Source organism: Elaeis guineensis, chromosome 1 (assembly GCF_000442705.2).
Source record: "Elaeis guineensis isolate ETL-2024a chromosome 1, EG11, whole genome shotgun sequence".
NCBI lineage: Eukaryota > Viridiplantae > Streptophyta > Magnoliopsida > Arecales > Arecaceae > Elaeis > Elaeis guineensis.
The window spans coordinates 83,557,734-83,579,229 of record NC_025993.2 but is presented as its reverse complement, the minus strand read 5'-3'; the positions used below and the strand labels follow the sequence as shown (position 1 = coordinate 83,579,229).

Below are 21,496 nucleotides of genomic sequence, written 5' to 3'. Positions count from 1 at the left end.
TGTTTCAATTGCCAAAACCATCTCGGTCTACCACCAGCGCAGCTTGGTACACCCTGATCCAAGTAGTTTTAGATGGCTCTGCAAAAAACCTTGGATAGGACCAAAACTAGAACGTGTAAAAACAAAAATCATGAAAAATAGATTAGCTACTAACTCCGAAGTACAAGAATAATTTCATTCAATGATTTTTGAAATATAATAGCAATGTATCATGCAAATTTCTCTAGGTAGCTAACATGATAAAGTAAAAATATGGAGTGATTAGTAGAAGGATGCAAATTTAAGCAAACACGATGTTACCTGCCTAAGGATGTAATCATAACCAAAACTCGAAGTCACATCTCTTGTCATATGATTGTACATGAAATCAGATGCAAGGGAAACCTGCCAGACAGAGGTCCAGTAAATACAAACTTATATAGTAAAATTACAAGAGCATGAACACGGTTCTCCTCTGACTATCAGAAATATGACCTTCTCAGAAACTTTTTGAACATAGCTCAGTGCGACTATACCAGTGCTTGCAACTTGCCCTGTTGCAACCTGCACCAGATTGAAATAATATCCATCATCACATGAACCAATCAACCACTTTCCAACAGCATAACCAAAAGTTTTTAAGCTACAAATTCACAATGTATAAAAATTTAACTGCAGTTCTGATCCCAATTAGCCCCATTATAAAAGTGTAAGAACAAACGGATAGTGATATTATTAACAAAGGGAATTTTTATAGTTTTTTTCTTGGGGGGTGGAGTGGGGCTGTAAATATTTCCGTTCATGTGATAGAAACCTCTAGTTATGTCCTGGTGTAAACTCCAAAATATGCAGTGTGGCGGTCAAACAAGAAATTCACACCATTTATCACTTTTCTAACTTTTGCAAGCCTACATGCACCAAAGTTTAGTTACTTTGGGGCCTTTGAATACTTCCAGACTATGAACATGCTATGCCGAATGACATGTTACAAAAAAAATGTCCTTATGTCAATTTCTTATTTAAATTTCAAGTCATGACTTTGTTGTTAAGTATTACCTGAATCCTTTATTTTACCTCTTTGATGGTAGTCATACATTATTAACCATCTGGCAGTGAGCTGGGCCTACTGTCTTTTCAGACATGCCCTTGACCCTTCTTGCTCTCCATTTTGCCTAGCTTGATGGCTTCTTTACTTTTGTCTATTTTTTATTAGTCTTAGAAATTCTTTAGAATGGATATCTATCATAAGAAACTTCTAGTATCTGCACTCTCATCAAGGATCCACCTGATACTCTCCAAGCCTACATACTTGGCGAACATCAATCAACTTCCCTCACAATCAATGATATATCATGTTTGGGTATGGTTATCCATTCATTCATCACAGTTACATTGAAATATTGAGCATAAACAATATATGATTCCCTTGTTTACATATCTACATAGCTCCGACACTAACAGGAACTATACAACATACATTAATCTGTTGCACCTTGATTGTCTTTAGACTTTTACAATCTTGAGATCTTTAACATGAACTGCAGTTACCACTAATCATGACTGGCCCCTTGCAGTGACCTTTCTTGCATCTGGCATGGCCTACATGCAGATTTCTAGTGGCTTTACCTTATTGCTTTACATCACAACCAGTTTATTTTGTTCTTAAAGCTCATGGTCAATTTGTCAACTTCATAATAGTAAAATTGGTTAACCCATTACCAGCCAGCCTCACTAGCTTGCAAACCTAAGTTGCTGAATTAGTATTAACTGCAAATTTGCTCGAGGCATTCCTCAAAAGCAGAAGCACACTTTCTACAACATTTCTGGGTCACCTTCATCATGGTACACAATTTCCAACATTATATGTTAGCAGGTTGCAGCCTACCTTGTCACAGTTATATGTTAGCTGCTTTTCTTCATTAATCCTTGGCACTTCTTTGTATTTGCGACCTCTCACAAATGCCTGTGTATCCTCAGACATAATTTTACACATACACATATATATGAGCATATGTGTGTGTGTGTGTGCGAATATCAATTATGCCTCAATTTGATATAGCATCCATTCCAGCACTTGCCCCTAGGAGACTAGGACAATACAAAAGAATCCTAAAGTTTTTTATGAACTAGTGAAGTTTCTAGAAGCAGGAGGGAATACCTTATTCATTGCAATTATTATTCAGCATCAAGCTCGTATTCTGAAGATGCTTTTCCCATTTTTCTTTTTAGAAACTAAATAAAGTCGGATCTAACATGAGTAACAGCTAACAGGTCATCATTTATTACACCTCAGTCATTCTAGGCCCAAAAATAAATGAAAAAAAAAATCATGAGGCATATCCTTCTTAAATTTCCATGCAGCACCATCAATATCACCTTAATCTCTCTCCAATCCCATGTCTACACACATCATGCTGAAAGTGACCTAAATAATAATCATCTCTTAATAAAGCAACTGATCTGGATGTTAATTCCATGTGCATTCTCTAAATCGCATCCCAAAAGTACTGACCTAAACCCACACAAGTATGTCACAGGTAGGGGGTTCGGTATTGGGGACTTAAAGCATTATCATAGCGATTATCCTAGATTGTAGTCCCATGAATATTGAATCCTAAACAAATTGTAAACCAATCTCTTCCTTACATGTCCCCCATCCCTTGTCACTCGAAGAGTCCCCATGCACATTGGATTGCATTGGGAAAAATTACCACCAAGATCATTGAATCTTCTCCCCGAATTTCCTGATTTCACAGCCCACTATACTCACCCCTTATTGAAAATTTCCCTTATAAATGCCAAAAGATTTCCTCACATATCCTACATTTGCATGCACACCATAATTTAGAAACAATCTAATAGTAGTACTCTCCAATCAGTCATTCTCCAAGATAACGTGTGCAGGATTTTAAACTTATCTCTCTCTCTCTCTCTCTCTCTCACCCCACCCCTTCTCAGTTAGAGAATTTACAAGCCAATTGGTTTGGGTTGCGAAGAAATATCACAATAATAAATGTGGACAGCTTTTATGAGCCTAGAAGGACAACTCCAATGAGCCTTGCGGATATTTGAATTTCAACAACATCACTACTTTGAATAGAAGCTTGATGGGCTCTCTATCTTCAAACAAGGAAAAAAAACTTTTCGCTTCAGGTTTGAACAAGAAAGGAGACTCTTCCTTCCTTGATCGCAACCATTCCAACTCATTTTCCCATTGTTTAGGTTCCCTTTTGTGTTTCTAGAAGCCTAGTTGCTTTATATCCTAAGCTAATATCTTGGATAAGTTTTCTCAAACTTGACATTTGAACCAAGGAATTCATGTCTGAACAGTATTGGCACATTACGATGGTATTAGCATGTTCCAATTGTACCAGCATGTTCTGACAGTACCAGAATGTTACAATGGTACCAGCATATTTTGATGGTACCATATCTTTCTAGGAAGAAAATGGTACCCCAGACAGGTGTGGACACCTATTCTCTCTCAAATTGGGACAAACGAAGGCACATCTTCTATTCTTCTCTTTTATATTCTTCTTGTTAATGACTGTTTTGGTCCATCTTAACTGTTCCCTATGGTCACAGTTCCCTACTATCTAGAAGAAAACTGAGAAGGGGCCAAATACCAAGATTCATACCCTTGGTTTACAATAATACATTGAAATTAAACCCTAAAAATAATTTTTATGGGATATCTATACTTCATATATACATATCGTGCATCGTATATACTTCATTTGATTTATTGGTTCTCTCTCTATTATTATTTATTTTATATAGGTATTTCTGATCATTTAAGAATACTTATTTATTTTTTGATTGTCTAGAATTTAATGAATGAAATTTGCCTAGTCTTATTCATCAACTATGCTACTCTAAAGAATTTTATTTTAAATGTAATGCACATGTACATGCATGTGACTTACATTTTTGTACTAGACCGCCTCTTACATAGACAATAAACTATACCTTTGTTTCTATTGTGTATGTGTGTGTGTGTGTAGACAAGTATCAATAACAATGTCATATTGCAATTTCCATTCATTTTTCTGTTATAGTGGCTAAAAATAGATGTTATAATTTTGTTTAAGGAAAAAAGAGAAATACATCAGATATCCCTTATAAGAAGAAAAAGCTCAGATTAAATGGTTGTTAATAGGATAACAAGTAACACATTAGTTACAAGACACTGGAAGGGGTACTTGGTCACAGGATTGTGAATTGCTATGACAGGCGGCCATAACACATCAGATGACGAAGTCCATCTGACCTGGGGTCTGTAATGATATCTGGATAGATGTGAGGCGTTGTGGTGTTGGATTTGGAATCCTTGGGTGAACCATATTTCAGCTTGGACTCATGGAATCCTTCCCTCTTAAGATCTCATTGTTGGCTCCATATTGGACCATGCAAGCTTTAGCATAACCATTTATTCAAGAGAGACTACTAGCATTCAAATGCAGACTTGATATTTATCTCTAGATATATATTAACTATTACTCAAACAAAGTTAGATATTCTTGGGAATACAAGAATATCTATTGAGTTTCATGACCAACGAAAGGAAGAATTTGTGTTTGATTCTTCAGAAGAGAATTAAATAGTAAGAGAATAATTTTGATTTGACATGGCTTCACCAATGAATAGTCAACACAGAAGTGATCTGCCCATAAAGGAACTTCAATGATTGAGTCATGCAAGTTACTTAGATGGGTCTTGGTATCTTTGGCTAGCATGGCATGATCTAGTGTTGAGGAAGGTGGGACATGATCTTCACATGGTGCCCCGATTTGAAAGTTCAAATCTCAGGTAAGCACTTGCTAACTTAGCATCAGACTGACTTAATGAGGTGGCTATAGTGGCGTGGCATATAATGCCTTGATTTGAAAGTTTAATCTCAGCTAGGCACTTGAGAACTTGGCATGGGGTCAGACTTACTGAGGTGGCTTTAGTGACATGGCACAGATCACCAGCGATGCTAAAATAACACAGAGACTTCGAGAAGTAAGATAGACAAGCTGTAATTATAGCTATAATTATATCTGCAGACAGCCTGAATTGGGTGAAGCATTGGTTCTTGGTAAAAGAAGCAATGAAAACAGCTAGCCATAGTTGACTTAGTGGTCCTCATGTACCTACAGGCAAAGCAAGAGTCCCCATGTTAAGGAGCCATGCTTGATGAGAAGATAAGCTACAGACTTTACACAGGTGAGTATCCAAGTCCAGCTTGACTTCTCAGTTTTGCAAATTTGGTCCAGATATAAAATAAAACTCATTTGGAGAAAAAAGAAAATCATCTCCAAAGTAGCTATACAAGAGTCCAAAGACCTCAAAGGCCTTTTGCCCTCGTATGACTTAATCTGCAGTCAGACAAACAGATCTAGAAATGGGCTACTTGTGGAGTTTTTTTGTTAATTCCTTCTATAGATTTCTTAATAAAGGAGGCATCATTTGTCCTCTGACACTGCTTCTACAAAAATCTTGGGCGCTTGGAAAACACCACAAAAAGGTTTATGCATGGCTGGGAAGGGTTATTGTTTAAACTGGTATGAGTTTGATTCTTGGCATTCACAACCCTCACATCTGTTTTTCAGTTTTGGTACCCACCTGGACCAGCCGAGGATGTTGGGTGGCAGGTCAAGTGTGTCAACCCAATCAACCCAGCCAGCTGACAGATGCTGTGGATCAAACATGAAATTTTCATTACACAGGTTCTGCACAGAAAATACTAATTTTTTTTAATGTGGTTAGACCTCCAAAAAAGGCTCAATATAAGAAAAATGCTTAATAGAAAAGGTTGGATTCATATCTTCTGCCTGTGTTACCTAGACACTCGTGTCCGGCTCCAAAACCCTAAGCTCGATACATATTCCTCAGATATGTACCAAACACTTGGATACTTATTTAGTTCTATGACTGCCACTTTTAAAGATTATAGAAGAGTCGAACTCTTCCAAATGTGTTTGTCCCTCCATTTCCATGTTCCAAGCATTTTGTCTCGTTTTAGTGATTGGCCATGGATATAGATATTGAAATAACTTTATAAAATATCATTTGTCTTACATTCTTAGTTGATTGAGAAGTTTAAACGAGAAACATGCATATTAAAAAGACCTTTTTCTCAGGTTCTTAGTTGAGTTGGAAGTTTATATGAGAAACATGATATTAAAAGACCTTAACAAATAATTTCTTAACATTTATTTTTGACATTTAAATAAAGAAGATAAAAGGGTAATTTTAGTTAATATTATAATTTATCCTACGTATCTTCATATATCTTCATATGTCCTTTTTCCTTCTTGCTGAGTGAGACACCTGGATCTGCATTCAAATCCGACTCTCATATCTATGTCCATACAGCACTATCTTTTGCTATCCTCTATGTTCTTTGGGTCTAGATTTTATTGATCACCTGTCTTTTCTTGAATGCTATTTGGAGATTAACGAGATTCATGTGGAAGATTGACTGGTCAAGAATTCACACTTTCAGAGCTCTTTGGTACTAGGCACCTGGCAATTGCTCCATCAAACCTCTGCTTCCACTTGGCACCTTCTAGCTTTTACATCTTGATCTACCTACAAGGATAGGAAATAATAGAATTCTTCTAAAAGTATCAACAGATAGCATCTTTGAGAAAAAGGAAGCATCATCTCTGCTCCTTTCTTGGGATCCTAACATCCATCACAAAACTCTCAAACCTTACTTCAAACCTGCCTCTCTACTTCTTCTTCTTCTACACCTGTACTTATGCCTAATTAATCCTCCTTTTCTCAGCCTACTTAGCTGAGCTCTTATATACTCCCTGTCACCTTCAGTCTCTAGTGGAGCTTCCTCCTCCCTTTTACCAAAAAAATAAATAAATAAATAAAAGAAAAAAGAGATGATTTTCAAAAATTGGAATAGGCTGGGTCATATTTCTTTTTGCCCAATTTAGCCACACTCCATCCAACTTATTCCAACATCCAATAAATTTGAAATCTCTAAATCCTTGATTACTCATCTCTGGTTGCTAGGTTGGGTAATGAAACTATTTATTTGTAGGTGGAAAGCTCAATTAACTTTAAATATAAAATTGCAGACAACACTTCTGCTAACATTCCTCATCGATACCCTTTTTAGTTCTCCCTACTTATTATTAGTTTTATTACTAATGTTACTTCTCAAAATAGAATGAATAGTCTATTTTTTTAATCTTGCATTGGATCCAAATCTAAGCTTGATCCAATCATGGACCCAAATGCATTTGGTTGGGTTTGGATTATTACTGAAACCAACCCAACGACTTGGTGGGTCTCAAATAATTTTAATAGAATTGACTAAACTTCATTAACTAATAATAGGAATGGATATAAGTCGAGGTTGAGCAAAGTAGGCCAAGCTCAAGCCCACTTGTTTCATAATCAATCCACGCTTGAGCCAGCTCATTTAATTTCAAGTTGAATTTGAGCTGCTTGAGGATAACCTAAGGACCTGCTTTGATGCATATGTCTAGGGTTCAGATGCTAGTGCTAGAATCTCCACAGTATTAAAAAATAAAATAATATTTAAAAAAAAGAAGTAAAAGCAAAGAATGATGTTTCCATGTAGAAAAGGTAACAAAAATCCCATCTATATCTTTTAGAATGGATTTGAATTGATGTTTAATACATCGAGTCAAGTTGATGATCATACCATGTGCTTGATACTTTGCCCCTAGCAGGTCTCACATGCAGGATGCAGGTAATATATGTTGTTGTGCTCATTCGATCTAGCTGCTATAATGACCAGCTAAAAGGCAAGTTAATGCTCTATCTTAAAGAATTTTATTTGGGAGTTGTCAAGCTTTATAAGTTTTACATAAAATTTGCTAATAGTTTAAAATTCATTCTCTTCTATGTACTACCTTGGTTACAAATCTTTTCTTATTTCTAATTTAATATGACAAATATTTTTTAAGAAAATAAATTTTACATCCTTACTGAAGCTTGGACGTGTATGTGCATGTTGCTTTCGTCATATCCCAATTTCATTCATAGGATTTGACTTTTACAGATTACTAGTTATAATGCATGTGATTTGAGATAATTTAACTAAATTCTAAAAGTATCTGAAAATAATTCATCACAATTAAATATAAGTGTTATATCTCACCTTAGAATTTGGGTTCAAAAGTATCTCTTTTTTTTTATAGTCCATATATGTTCACATATCTTTCTCAGTAGTTTTGGAATCCACTCTTCTATAGAAGTCTAGTATGTTTAAAATATTTTCAAAGAGAAATCTAGTGAGGGTTATTTTTGGAATTGAGAAACTAGGCAATTAAGCATTTTTATATAGTTTAAGGATAAAAGGTTAAGTACTATTTCTCTATGGTGGCATTTGGTGAGCCAAATGAGATCACTAAGGTGATATTAGATATTGGTGCTCCTTGTACCGGGGTAACTTGATCCACGATAATCTAAGATCATGTCTTTAGTATACTTTATTCCGATGATTCAAGATACCCGTGTATCCATGAGTAACATGTTTGGTATTCCATAAGAATTCAAGATCACCGCCCCTATCATACCAAACTACACCAGATATATTCCACAAAAATATATTTTTAATTATATAAAATATATTATAATAAATCATTAATATATTCCATCAAAATATATTTATTAATCCTATAAATTATTAATCTTTCAAAATATATTAATTGTTATGATAAAAATCAATATTTTCATTTATACTTATAATAATATATTATTTTAATTCAAATATTTATTTGATTAGGAAAATAAGGCAATAGAAGTACTATATTTAATAATTTCATAATACAAATACAAAGTAATATATTTCTATTATAATTTAAAAACATAACTAAATAGGAGTATGACAATAATATGATTAATTTATTCTAATATAATATATATCATAAATACTATATATAATACATAATATTGATATAATATATCAATTATATATTAATATATTATTTTTTTCTACTAGAATGAGCAATATTTTTGTCCTTAAATTTCAGCCCAAGATCATTGCCCCAGGGTGATCTTGGATACAATCCTCTAGGATGGGTTTCCCATCATTGGATTGGATAGTGATTTGAGGAGTAAGGATGATTTAAGATCGCTGTCATTTAGGATCATCATGGTGCAACCAAACCCAGTGATCTTGTTATCTCCACTCACATCATCTTTGATCTTGAGGTCATCACTCCATACCAAATGCCCCCTAAACATATTGGTTGATGAGTAAACACTTGTTGTCACTTTACCTTTAACCCAATGCATCACCCTTCTTTCTTATCAACCCAACACAACCAGCAAAAAAGTGAATGGAACACTCGTCAAAATTAGCATACTCAAACTATAGTGTATCAATGAAATAGACACTTTTGAAATCCATAATTATTATATTACCACAAATGCAAACTAAAATGTTTAATTCAACTTTGAAACAATCTACACAAAGCTACACACTAAAAGCCACCAGAATTGCAATGCTGTAGAAACACCAATAGTTCCTTGCACCGGATACTATGGATTAAATGGTTTTCCTCATAAAGTTATGCTTGTGAAATTTATGGGCTACATAAAAGAATAATAAGAATGCAAATCACATAATAAGATATCAAAAAGTGGGAAAATGAAAAGAAAAGCAAACCCTACCATCTTATCTGTGTTATATCGAGCAGCAAAACCAATACCGGACTTCCTTTGATGACCAAGCCAAAACACTTCACTACCCAAAGATAAATGTGGGGAAACACTCTGCAGAAAAAATAGACAAGCAATGGGTTACAACTTACAATGCACGATAATTTTAACCCATAAGTAAAATAGAGAGAGTGTAAAATTTCACTTTTATAATCACTATTTTGTAATAGTAGAGTCTTAAGACCAGACAAGCATAACATGAATAACATCTTGATGGACAAAAATGATGAAATTTCTATGCATAGCATAGCTTAATCAGACACTCACTGAGGTTATTGCACCTGTTAAGTCTACAATTTTAAGAATTCTATAGGGAGGAACAAAAGTAGTCACTTATATGATCAGACCACTAACCCCTAAATTACATTCTAGTTTTAACTTTTAAATCAGAAACTATATCAATGGGAAAGCAACTGCAGCTTAAGCATTCAATGAAAAAGGCACAAGCTGTCCAAATCAGACAGATATATTGAGCAATTGATAATTCAATATCCAAGTACCTGGATATTCAAATAATCATATTACTTCTATGCAAATTGATGACAGTTAATTTTAATGGCTTTTAACACCCAAGTTCCATTGGAATATGTGGATGGACATTTCATTTGAAAATTTAATACAGGAAGAATTAAGAAGAAACCAAGACAATTGAATGTCTTGATAAGCCATATCAACTATGTTAAGCATTCTTTGATACAAGTATGCACATATCCATGTATTTCTTGTATCTATCAACAAATACAATATTATGTGCTTCCGTTTGTCCTAAGAATTTACCCCAAAAGAATTAATCTTGAATGAAATAATGTTTATCACCCTAATCTTGAATGAATTAATCTCCCAATTAAAAATTTTAAAAAATAAAATTACTGTCAAAAAAATTCTGTAAAATCAATAGCATGATTAAGGGCATCCATGTTACTCTCTATTAAAATTTGGTGTCAATTTTTTAGGTTTGACCATGATTATGCATACATAATATAAGCCCAAATTTGAATAAATTTGCAAAATAAGTGGTGTTTTGTGCATGCCCCCAGGTTGGAAAAAATATGTGTAACATCCTTGGTAAGGTGCTACACTGATTCAAAGTACAACGATCCACTTCAGAACAACTTCATGCATGATGAAGAGTATCTGACGATCGATTGACTTGAGGACCTACAATAGGAGTCAAAGCTGGATGAGCCAAAGATCACCTCCTCGATCAGCCAGTTTTGTAGCCAGAGAGGATAGAATGGATGCGAAGCAATGGACAGAATGACAAATTCCACACTCACATCCAGTCGATCAACCATAGGGCACAGGAGGGAGCCAATCATTGCGTGGCTCTATATAGAAGGCATCCTCTCAGTGATTTGATCAAGAAATGCTAAAGAGAGACCACCATGGTACCCAATCTAGTCAAGGTAGAGGACCCAATCAATCCTTCCAGAATAGTCAGGGCAAGAAGGCAGCTGTTCAAGCCAGCAAGAAAAGAAATGGCAATTGCATCTTCTATCAAGAGTCTCGATGAGGAACACCTTCACTTTGATTTGGAGAAAAGAGAGCCATCTAATGATCAATTGCCTAGATCATCATGTGATACCAGCAATGACAACTCATCCAATGACATATCTGGTTGCCAAGGAGGTAATGAGCATGAGGCATCATAGTTTATGACTCATAGCTCCAGGATAGTCTTCGATGCACCGGTGAGTCCCAATTTACTTATACCACACAAGATAGGGATCATGATACATGGCCTAGTAGAGCCCATAAGGACACCACTACATATAGGAAACAGACTCCTCATGGTCGTTCAAGAGGTGATGCTACTACATCAAATGACATTGCACATGGAATAGGATCCCAAGACATATCCAGTTCCTAATCGCGCATCGGACCCTATTCCACAACGACACCAATAACCCATATGCACATGGATCGTCTTAGATGTCATACTCTAGTGGTAACTATTCTTCGCAACCTCAACTATCTTTCAGTTTGGAGTCTGCTATCGGCATCGTTGGATGCCCACTCCAATCTCAAAGTTAGACAAATGAGTCCTCCCAGGTAGCTATCCAGCAGACTATGGAAGGCTCATGGATGCCTATCGCAATAGGGACCTTTTTGGAAAGTTGGTGTGAAACTCCTCCAAAATACTATTACGATCTCAATGTCTACGAGCTACAATTGACACTCCACCAGATTTTAGGCATCAATTTGTATTGTATACTTTAAATACATTAAAACCGATTCAATTTATTGTATTGTATGTGTTTTTACTCATAAATACATTGGTTAGTCTACTCCAATTCCATTTCATGATAAAATAGATGTCAAAACAAGGTTGAAACCACAAATTGGACAAGAATCCCAATAATAAAGTACAAAGCCAAAAAAAAAAAGAAAGAAAAGAAGAAAAAATGAAAAATGAAAAAAATAAGCAAAATGGTGTACTGGTCAGCTAACCGATATGCCAAGGCATACTGAGTGTCGATACGGTACCAAACTGGTACCAAACCATGTACCAATGGCCGACTAGTATAGGTCTTGGTACAAGCTCAGCGTACCTTGCTTTGATACCCATCTTTAAAAGGTAAAACAAACACAAAATGATAGAAATAAACAAATGCATGCCGCAATAATATTACTATTTCTAAGTCTTCCTGGAACAATTTCTCCTTCTGCGGATTGGAAGATAAAAGACAATGCAACCTCAATTGATCAGCAACATAATCAAACAAAGATGGAGCTAAATGGGACTCCAATAACATTAAAAAATGGAAGAAATGTCTCATACCAACAAACTAAGGTGCTCAACCAATCAGCGATTCAGCAAAAACACACAAAAGAAGGAGAAGAAGAAGAAGAAGATGATGATGATGATGAAATATCAAGATATGTTGCATGGTACGGTACATCATTACCTGGATATAATTGGCCCCATAGAAGGCATTGTTTCCAATTTGAAACTGAGACCTGTAATCCTTGCCCTGTACCAACAGGAGAACATAATTTGTATTAACACTAGAAAATAGTCCATAGCAGCATGACACACTGTAAGAAAACAGAATAGATACATTCAGAAGTCTCCACTAACTTTCAAGCCACGTACTGTTTAAACAGAGTTTCAAAAATAAATAAAAAACCATGTCATAAAAAAAAATAGATGCCCAATGAAATGAGAATAGTAGCCTTATAAGATGAGATCCAGCCAATTATACCTTTTATAGGCCTTGTATTTCATAGCATTACATACAACTAAATACACTTTCCAGACACCAAGTAGGGAAAATAAAAAATGATATTAATGTCAGCTAACATGTTTCACTGATTATGAAGATAAAATATTTGGATCAGAATGACATGGTTGGATTATGCTCAGGTATATTATGGGAATACAGACTAAGTTCCTAACTACAAGAACCACATAAGACAAGTGGAATTGGTCCCCTGGGTACAAATTGCTGAGAAAATTTTGGTGACAGTATGATCAGCAAAGTAGAAAACAGGAATTGCAATTTGATAACAGATGGAGTTTTGCATATTAACAATTACAAGTGCAATACTTGTAACCAAAGGATCCAATACATATTGGATATTGATACAGCTCATGTATGGCCTAATATCAGATAGTTCCCATAAGTATCCATTTAATTAGAATAGAAGGAATGAAGTGCAAGAAGGATGAAACTCAGATTTCAGAGACTTCTCGAACATCTCTTGCATTGTCTTGAGCTGTCAGGTAACAAGCAATGTGTTGCGGTTGAGTCATGTAGAGCAGGTTCAACACCCAACCTGTTAAGGAAAAACAAACCTCCCTGGGCATTTATAATTAACTATGCCCTAACTAGAGGGTAGGGAAGGGGAGGAGGGGGGGGAGGGGAGGAGACCTAGAATGTAGAATGCAATGATTGCAAAACCATCCTGAACCGCCTACTTCATAGCGTGCCAAACTGCTTGGTTCAGGACATATGCCAAACCATACCGGCGGCAGACCAAGATGGTTTTGAGATTCAAAATGAGACATTGGCGACCGAGGAGGAAAGGAGAGGGAGAGAGAGAGAGAGAAAACCTCCAAAGGCTACCGGAGGGCCACTGTGCCCGCTAGAGGGCCAGAGGACCAATCGAAGTAGGTTGGTTTTTTTTTTTTTTTTTTATTTTGATGATATTGGGTGAAGTCGGCAATGGTGTTGTTGCCGACTTCACCCAATATCCCCCCCAAAAAAAAATGAAATAGGGGCTTCTGCCCTATTTTGATCGATCCTCCTTCGGCCCTATAGCGGGCACAGCAGTCCGCCGGCAGCCTCCAAAGCTCTCTCCCTCTCCTCTCCTTCCCTCCCCCTCTCTCTTTATTTTCTCCTCTTTCCTTCCCCCTCCCCATCCCCCTCTCCACGCCAACCCTCCTCCGGCCCTCTAGCAGGTGCAGCAACCGTCCAGTGGCCTCAGCAGGCCTCCAAAGGCTCTCTGTCCCTCTCCCTCTCCTTCCCTCCCCCCTCTCTCCCTCTTTTTTCCTCCCATTCTCCCTCTGCTCTCTTTATTGTATCGATTCGAGCCTAGTACAAAATGGTACAGGGGCGTACCAAATCATGATGCTAGCAGACCGGTCCATGCGTCGATACTAGCACAGTGAATCTTGGCAAAATGTTTAGTTAACTAAAAACCTGACATTCAAAAAAAAATACAATTATATGGTAAATTATTTACTACTATACCACTGTCACATGCATATCTTATTTCCTTCAAGGTTTTTCACATCAGGCTTACGTACCATATGTGATATCCACAGTCATGCTATACATACATGAGTTATCTTGGCATCATATTCTACAAGGAGTAAAAGCCATAACTCCAAAGTTAAGCACTAGTATATGTTTAATGATAGCAGTGATCGATGCTTCTCATGCATCGGTAGATGCAGAACTGATACTGCAGAAAAAAGAATATTAAACTAAACAGAGACAATATGTAACAGTTTTAATCAGCTGACCATACTTTGAAGTCGGGACAGCAGGGAGGATGCTGCTAGGACCTAAAAATGATGCAGCAAGTGCATACACCTTTTCATCTTATCTAACCATCATGGACGAAAACTATAACAAGCCTGCGGACTATAAAATTTAAAAGCATAACACTTAACCTAAGAAAATCCATATCCTGGAAAGTTTCAGAAGTCAGTAGTCAGTACAACAGATTGTTAACAAAAAGCAAGTCGATAAGACTAATTAGAGACAGCCATCCAGACCAATGTCATCTGAGTAGATGATCCAAAAAGGCATCAGAAAAGACTTAACCAAATTACCTACATGTTGATGACATATTATTATAGTATCGAATTTGTAAAATAAGATAAAGTTAGGTGTAATATTTAGGTATTTTGGCAACAGGTTGGATTGGATGAAGTGAATACAAATATCAAAGCTCTAGTGGTCTGACCCAAACTTGATGACGAGTAGGGCTGCAAACCGGTCAAGTCAAACCCCGATCTGATGCATTAGTGACCAAGTTAGGGCCAGCCAGATCCCCTTCTGAAGACTCATAGTTAGGATTTGGGTCAAAAAAAAAACAGAGGCTCACCAGAAAAATTGTCTGGTCTAGGTCACTTTTTCTTTCCCCAACTTGACACAGCTTTGTTCAATCCAATTCAATCCAAAAACCCATGAATCTAAAATGCCTAGACTCTCCACCATTCACCCTTCTGCCATATTTGTATTTGTAAATTGCGTATTAAGATTATTTGTAGGCTGGAAGGCTCAACTATGTGAATCATGTTCTTATCAACTTTTTCCTTGCAATCTTTTTACTTGCTATCCTTATCATTGTTATGCAATGAGTAATGTTGTTTCCTTCAATCTTGCATTGGACCCAGATAATGGATGAATTGGTCAGATCATGCTCGTCCCTACCAGCCCCGAATGACCTAGTAAGTCTAAAAATTCATGGACCTGACCTGACCTGACCAAACAAAATCAATTAATGAGTTCAGTCTAGCTCTAAAAATGTGACCCAAACAAAGACCAAGCCCAACCGTAGTTCAGTTGCAGGCCTACCAACCAGCTAGCAAATCACACTACTTTGACTTGAAGCTCCTGACTGGTCATATCAGATGTCCTAGACCAGACTTGAGGAGAAGAGCAAGAAGAGGAAATGAGGGAGGATAAAAGGGAGGAGTAGGCAAGGTGTTGGGCAGACGGGCAGTGGGCACTTTCATTGACATTGGGGTAATGACCAACAGAAAAAGAAAGCTATGTTTGGGTGGACAGCAGTGAGGCAACCAATGATAGCAGGGTATGGAAGGGTTGGGACCAATAATGGGTTATGATCGATGGCAAGCAACATAGCTACGATTCAAATGACAGCAATGAAAGAGGAAGCATGATGTAGGCACCCAGCAAGGCAACTGGTGGAAATGATGATTATGACGATGAGGTGATACCCACTGACAGAAAAATCATAGACTGACAATGAGGGCTGTCGAAATAAATGACAATATGCAAGGGCTTTGTAGGGCATGGTTTGCCATACCATCTGGTACGGGCATGCCATACCATACCGGAACACCATACCAGCACTATCATACCGTACCAAACCACATACCGATGCTATAATAGCATTTTAGCAGTACAGGATCTGGTACCGAGATGGCAAACCTTGCTGTGGGGTATAGCTACATTGGTAGATGAGGTGAGCAAGGATTTGATGGAGAAGGGTAAGGAAAAGAGGAGAATAGGAGCGAGCATGGAGAGAAGAGAAGAGGTGAAGAGGAAGAGAAGGGATTGTGAGGGGATGCAGGGAAGATTCCTGAAGAGGAAAGAGAGTTAGTATGCCCACCATATTTCTAAAAAAAGAAATGGCTGACTTAGGTTTTTAAGGTTTCAATACAATAAAAAAATAAATAATCTTACAATGTATTTGTTAATATACATGGTTCCGACTTAACAAGCTAGAACCATTTGACCTATATTTGATGCGATCTGCCAACATATAAGTTTAGCTAGAAGCAAACCTGATTCATGAAGAAAGTAGTTTGACCTAAATGGGTCAATTGTAGGTTGGATCAGGTTGGGCTAGCGGGTACAGGTCAAGATGCTACTAGGTATTGCTAAGCAAAGTAATAACAGTGGAAACAAATCAAATTGATGTACCCTATCTTCATGTTAAATGCATAGTTATAGTGAACTTATTTTTATGAGAAAAACCTAAAATTGCACTTATTTGAAGCATAAAAATCAATGCTACCAAAAGAAGAGCTTAAGTAACACATACATGGGCATATGAACATTTGTAAGTGGAATCTAAAAATGTGCACATGTTTGATAGACAACATTCACTGGATCAAGCACAAAAGCAACAAATATAATGGCATGAACTGAAGCAAAGTTAACTATAATGAATCATTATAGTTATCAAATGTCATAAAACACTTCAGCAGAACACGAATGTCAACCATTAAGGGTCTGAAGTATCATTTAATAAACATGCCCATTTCCAGTTTATGAACTTAAGTACTAAAATTTCATCAAGTGAATCCACCATGAATGTGAACTTACAGGATGAGAAATCCTACATTACTTCAAATTATAAAACAGCCATTAGGATAATCTTTCACCCATATGAAACAGCCATTAGTATAATCTTTCACCGGAAAGCCCAGCATTATAAAGATACATAAAAAAACTCATATGTTTCTTATTTCCTACGTTTTCTTAGGTGGCAAAGTAATTTGCTGTTGGTATTAACATTTTACCATGTTTTTTTTAACAATAAAGGCAACAATGCATAATAGTGAATCAGCAAAAGCAAACCAGACATTGCTGAAGCTTCACTAGACAATGAAGGCAACAAGAAAAAAAATCAAAAGTCTTAAAAGGGACAGCTCTATTTTGATGAAACATCCAAATGCTAGACCATTTTAAGAGTAAGGAGGAGTTGAGGAACAAACCTTGTAATCGAAGTTAAACATGCCTTGAGAGTAGTGTGGCTCATTAGTGAGCTGACGAAAATGAAATATGTGTCACTAAACCAACAGTCAAGAGTAATAACCAAAATCATTTTCCTCATTAAAATATTTTAAATCATTAAATAAATTACTATAGAGCACCTGTGCATTGATTTTCAAAGTAAGGTTATCAGTCAGATCGCATTTAACTCTTGCATTCAGTCTTCCATCAGTAAGCACCCTTCCAACAAGCATTAACTGTATAAATGCATGACAGGTTCCATATTTCAGTTATTCATCAAGAAGCTATCAAGCTCCACATCCATCATCTGGCCATAAAATGCAAGAAAACTAACCTTTGGATCCAGAAAATTGGCACCAAATTCATAATGTGAAGTGGGGACTTTGATAGTATCAGAAGATTGTGAAGGAACTTCCATAGATCCCATGAAAACACTGATAAGGTTGCCGAGTCAAAGATTTTCTTTTTAAAAATAATCACCAATAAGAGAGCATGTACATCATATGCAGCACAAACTCAACTACCTGTGGCTAAGTGAAAATTTTTGATTCAGGCCTTTCGTAAAGTCAAAACGCAATCCTTCAAAAAGCTCTGGCTTCAAAGACACTGCAAAAGCAAATTACAAAGAACATTAGAAAATGCCCCTATCTCACATTTACTAGTGTTAGCTTTCATTATTGCAGGCTGAATTCTAACTCTAGTGAAACCAGAAGCTTAAACATCTGGCCTGCTTTCACATAGCTGAAAACTGCACTTTGAGGTTTACTTTGTATCCAATTTAACAAAAATTTTAGAAAAAGTCTGTCGCAAGAAGGGTAATATCATCTGCATTAAGGAGGGCTGCAACATTCATATTAAGTTGTTTCTGCCTTGACTCCAAATTACTTAATAAGAAAATACTGTAAGCAAGAGTCCCTCCTTCAACTGCCCACCTAAGTGCTCTTTTATCTCAATAAAATCAGAACCAATTATCAGTGCCTTCCCCCCTCATTATCATCATCATCCCTTGCCATTTGTGCATGTAGAAAGATTAAAGGACGTGAATGAAAATACTTATACAATTTAAGCCCTTTTAGCCAGGGAATGACCAGCTAAAATTCTTAGCACAAAAAAGGAGACAGAGGAAAGAAAGATAGGTTTCCTGGGAAAAAAAACCAAGATTTTCGCAAACAATTTATATGAAGAGAAGCCAACTTATACAAAAAATTCTTTCACTAAAGCTAGATACTAAATAAGAATCACCTTTACTGATTTACACCCAGTACATGCAATCAATGTATTTAACCAAAACAAACCTTACCCTTTTCTAAATATTGGTTTATAATCATTTAATGCCATCAGCTTATCATAAACCATAACAATCTCTGTCCACTGAGTCAGAAATTGTCTCGTGAATATAACAGATAAGCCTTTTGACTTCTTCTGCATAAGAAGAGCACTAGACATCCTTCATCTGTTATGCTCCCGCTGCATTGGCCATGAGACTTACTGAGTGAGACCAAGATATTTAGTATCAGAGATATGTCATAACATGTTGAAAATCAAATATTGTTTTGACTTGATATAAATAAGAGTTAAGAAGCTTCTATGAGGGTAATAGATTTCAGAATTTTTGATAACTAAGTTTAATTTGCTTGAGGAAATTCATCAGTTAGATTTACAAGAAGTCTCTCCTCTTTTCTATGAGGATGAAAGAGAGAGAGAGAGAGAGAGAGAGAGAGAGAGGAAAGTACGTCTAGTCAAGAAAGTAAATTTAAAGCTAAGAAGACAGAAGCAGGTAACTCAAAGAAGAAGGGCAAAAGCTCTTTAATTCAGAGGATAGGATTTCGGACACAAAGTCAGATGTCAACAAAACTATATTACCAGAGTCATATTCAAGACAACATTTTTTAAGTTTTAAGAAAATTGTGAGAGATTGTGGCACTCCACATATATCTCATCTCTAGAAAGGGTTTGGACAGCGACTTTTAGACTTGAATATTCAAATGCGCAACTACGAGGAACAAGACTCCAAAGGCCAATCAGATTAGTAACCTATGGAACCCCAAGAATTCTACATACGGTGCTTCAATATATGATCATGTTGCAGTACTAAACAAGAAAACGTAACATGAGTCTCTTCACAAAAGGTTGACAAGTAATTAACAGCATCATCATGAGGGTACCCACTACCCAAGTTGGTAAAGTTTCTTGTGTTGACACAAAAGACCTGGCTATCTATCCAGCCAGGCTTCCACATGTCCTAGTTCTCAAAATCAATATCATCATTTTCATCATCACATATTTCCCATGTCATCCATAGAGCACAACTTCACGTTGAGAAAGCTCCATAAAGGATTAAACACATTTTTTGACCAGTTATCAAACCGACAACCTTTTAGAAATTGGTGTCAGCTGTTGGCCAAGGAGAATTTAGGCAAGAGAGGAGCCCGTTACAAAACAGCCAGGCCAACTAACAAGTAGGGAGAACTACACCATTAATTGCACTTCAAGATCATGTAAGTGAGAAGCGGCCCTAATTTTCTGAAGCTGGATAGAGTCTAGTGAACAGCACGAAATGGCTAAAGAGCACAAAGCTAAAGAATTGCTGGAAGAAAAGTTTTGTTGCTTACCTGGCACCACTCAAATATGTGACCACTAGTCCAAATAAATCTCAGATCACCAAAGAGCACTCTCATATTCCATCACTACTCAACTTTAATGCTACTTGTTCAAATATGGAGATCAGTAACTCTCCGAAAGACCCAGCGTTAACTTAATATTCTGTGTAAGTAACAGTGCAACTAGAAATTCCATGAGATTTACCATTGAAAAGAGATCAAAATAACTTTTTATTCAATCCAACCAAAAAAATCAAATAAATACTTATAAAAAAGTATAAATGAATAAATAAACACAACGAAGAGAACATTCGGAACAGAGAATCCGGAATAGAGATTTAAACGGTTCTCAGCGAAAAGGAATCAAAATGACGCCGCCTTGGAATCGAGACTCACTCAATGCCTCGCGCTGGATCTCCTCGAAGGGGACGGGGCACGGGAGATTCAACCAGTCAACCTTCGTCTCGCCCTTCTCCTCGGTCTTCGGGGGGAGAACCCCGGCGAGCCCGACGACGGGCGCCGGCGGCGGCGGAGATGGCGGGTTGGCGGCGTGGCTTACGGAGGATCCCATCGCGCTCGAAAGAGTCCAAGTCGGCAAGTTTTCTTAAGATAAAAAGACGAGAGAAAAGAATTTTAGGGCGAAATAAACATCAAGAGAAGGTGGAGGAGCGGGAGGTTAGGAAGAGACAGCCCTTCTTCCCCTCTGGAGGAGGAGGGTGGGGGTGGGGGGCGAGGGGGAGAAGGGTAGGAGGTGTGGAGGAGGTTGTTACCAGGACTTTTGCGGCTGGGGGGGGGGGCGAGGGAGGTTTTGGGAGGGTTTTCTATTCCCGTAGAGGCGTATAAAGATACGGACAGAGCGATTCAATGGATGGGTAGGTATGTACAGATGGTATCTAGGTATCATGTACGATGAACCAGAAATGTTTGTTGATTGTGGTTTTTAGTTGGTGAATTTTGCGCAAATGATCCAAGTAATTCATTTTGTAAGAAAAGATTAGATTTCTTTTTTCCTAAGTAGGACATATTTAAGGATCCCTGGAGCAAACGGCCACTCGGTTAAGAAACAAGTTGAGCAAAACCTAGGCTTAGCACGCTTAAGCTTGGCTCAAATTATCTTGAAATACTGATATATAAATATTATATACTATATTATTTTTAATTATTATTGGTAATTTTTATAAGTTTCAGCATTATAAATTTTTAGCGTCCATATCATCCTTGAGCCAGAGGATTTTGGTTCTGGGACCCTTCTTTTGTAAGTTTTAAAGACCTAGTTGA

At 36.9% G+C, this 21,496-nt stretch overlaps 1 protein-coding gene across 2 annotated transcripts in view; it reads right to left on the bottom strand.

The window, feature by feature from the left end:
• The window catches only part of LOC105061360 (mitochondrial import receptor subunit TOM40-1), a 29,411-nt gene extending 8,337 nt beyond the window's left edge, over nt 1-21,074 (bottom strand). The window contains exons 1-10 of one of the 2 annotated variants that reach the window (XM_010945378.3): nt 20,989-21,074; nt 20,615-20,821; nt 18,143-18,224; nt 17,953-18,052; nt 17,759-17,854; nt 17,600-17,650; nt 12,585-12,650; nt 9,628-9,729; nt 475-543; nt 301-384 (exon numbers count right to left, since the gene is read on the bottom strand). In XM_010945378.3, coding sequence (XP_010943680.1) covers nt 301-384; nt 475-543; nt 9,628-9,729; nt 12,585-12,650; nt 17,600-17,650; nt 17,759-17,854; nt 17,953-18,052; nt 18,143-18,224; nt 20,615-20,789 — 825 coding nt within the window. In that variant the 5' untranslated portion in view covers nt 20,790-20,821; nt 20,989-21,074. Of the gene's footprint in view, nt 1-300; nt 385-474; nt 544-9,627; nt 9,730-12,584; nt 12,651-17,599; nt 17,651-17,758; nt 17,855-17,952; nt 18,053-18,142; nt 18,225-20,614; nt 20,945-20,988 lie in introns of those variants that run through there. The other variant, XM_010945377.2, reaches the window with a different exon arrangement.
• Between the last annotated feature and the right edge of the window lie 422 nt (nt 21,075-21,496).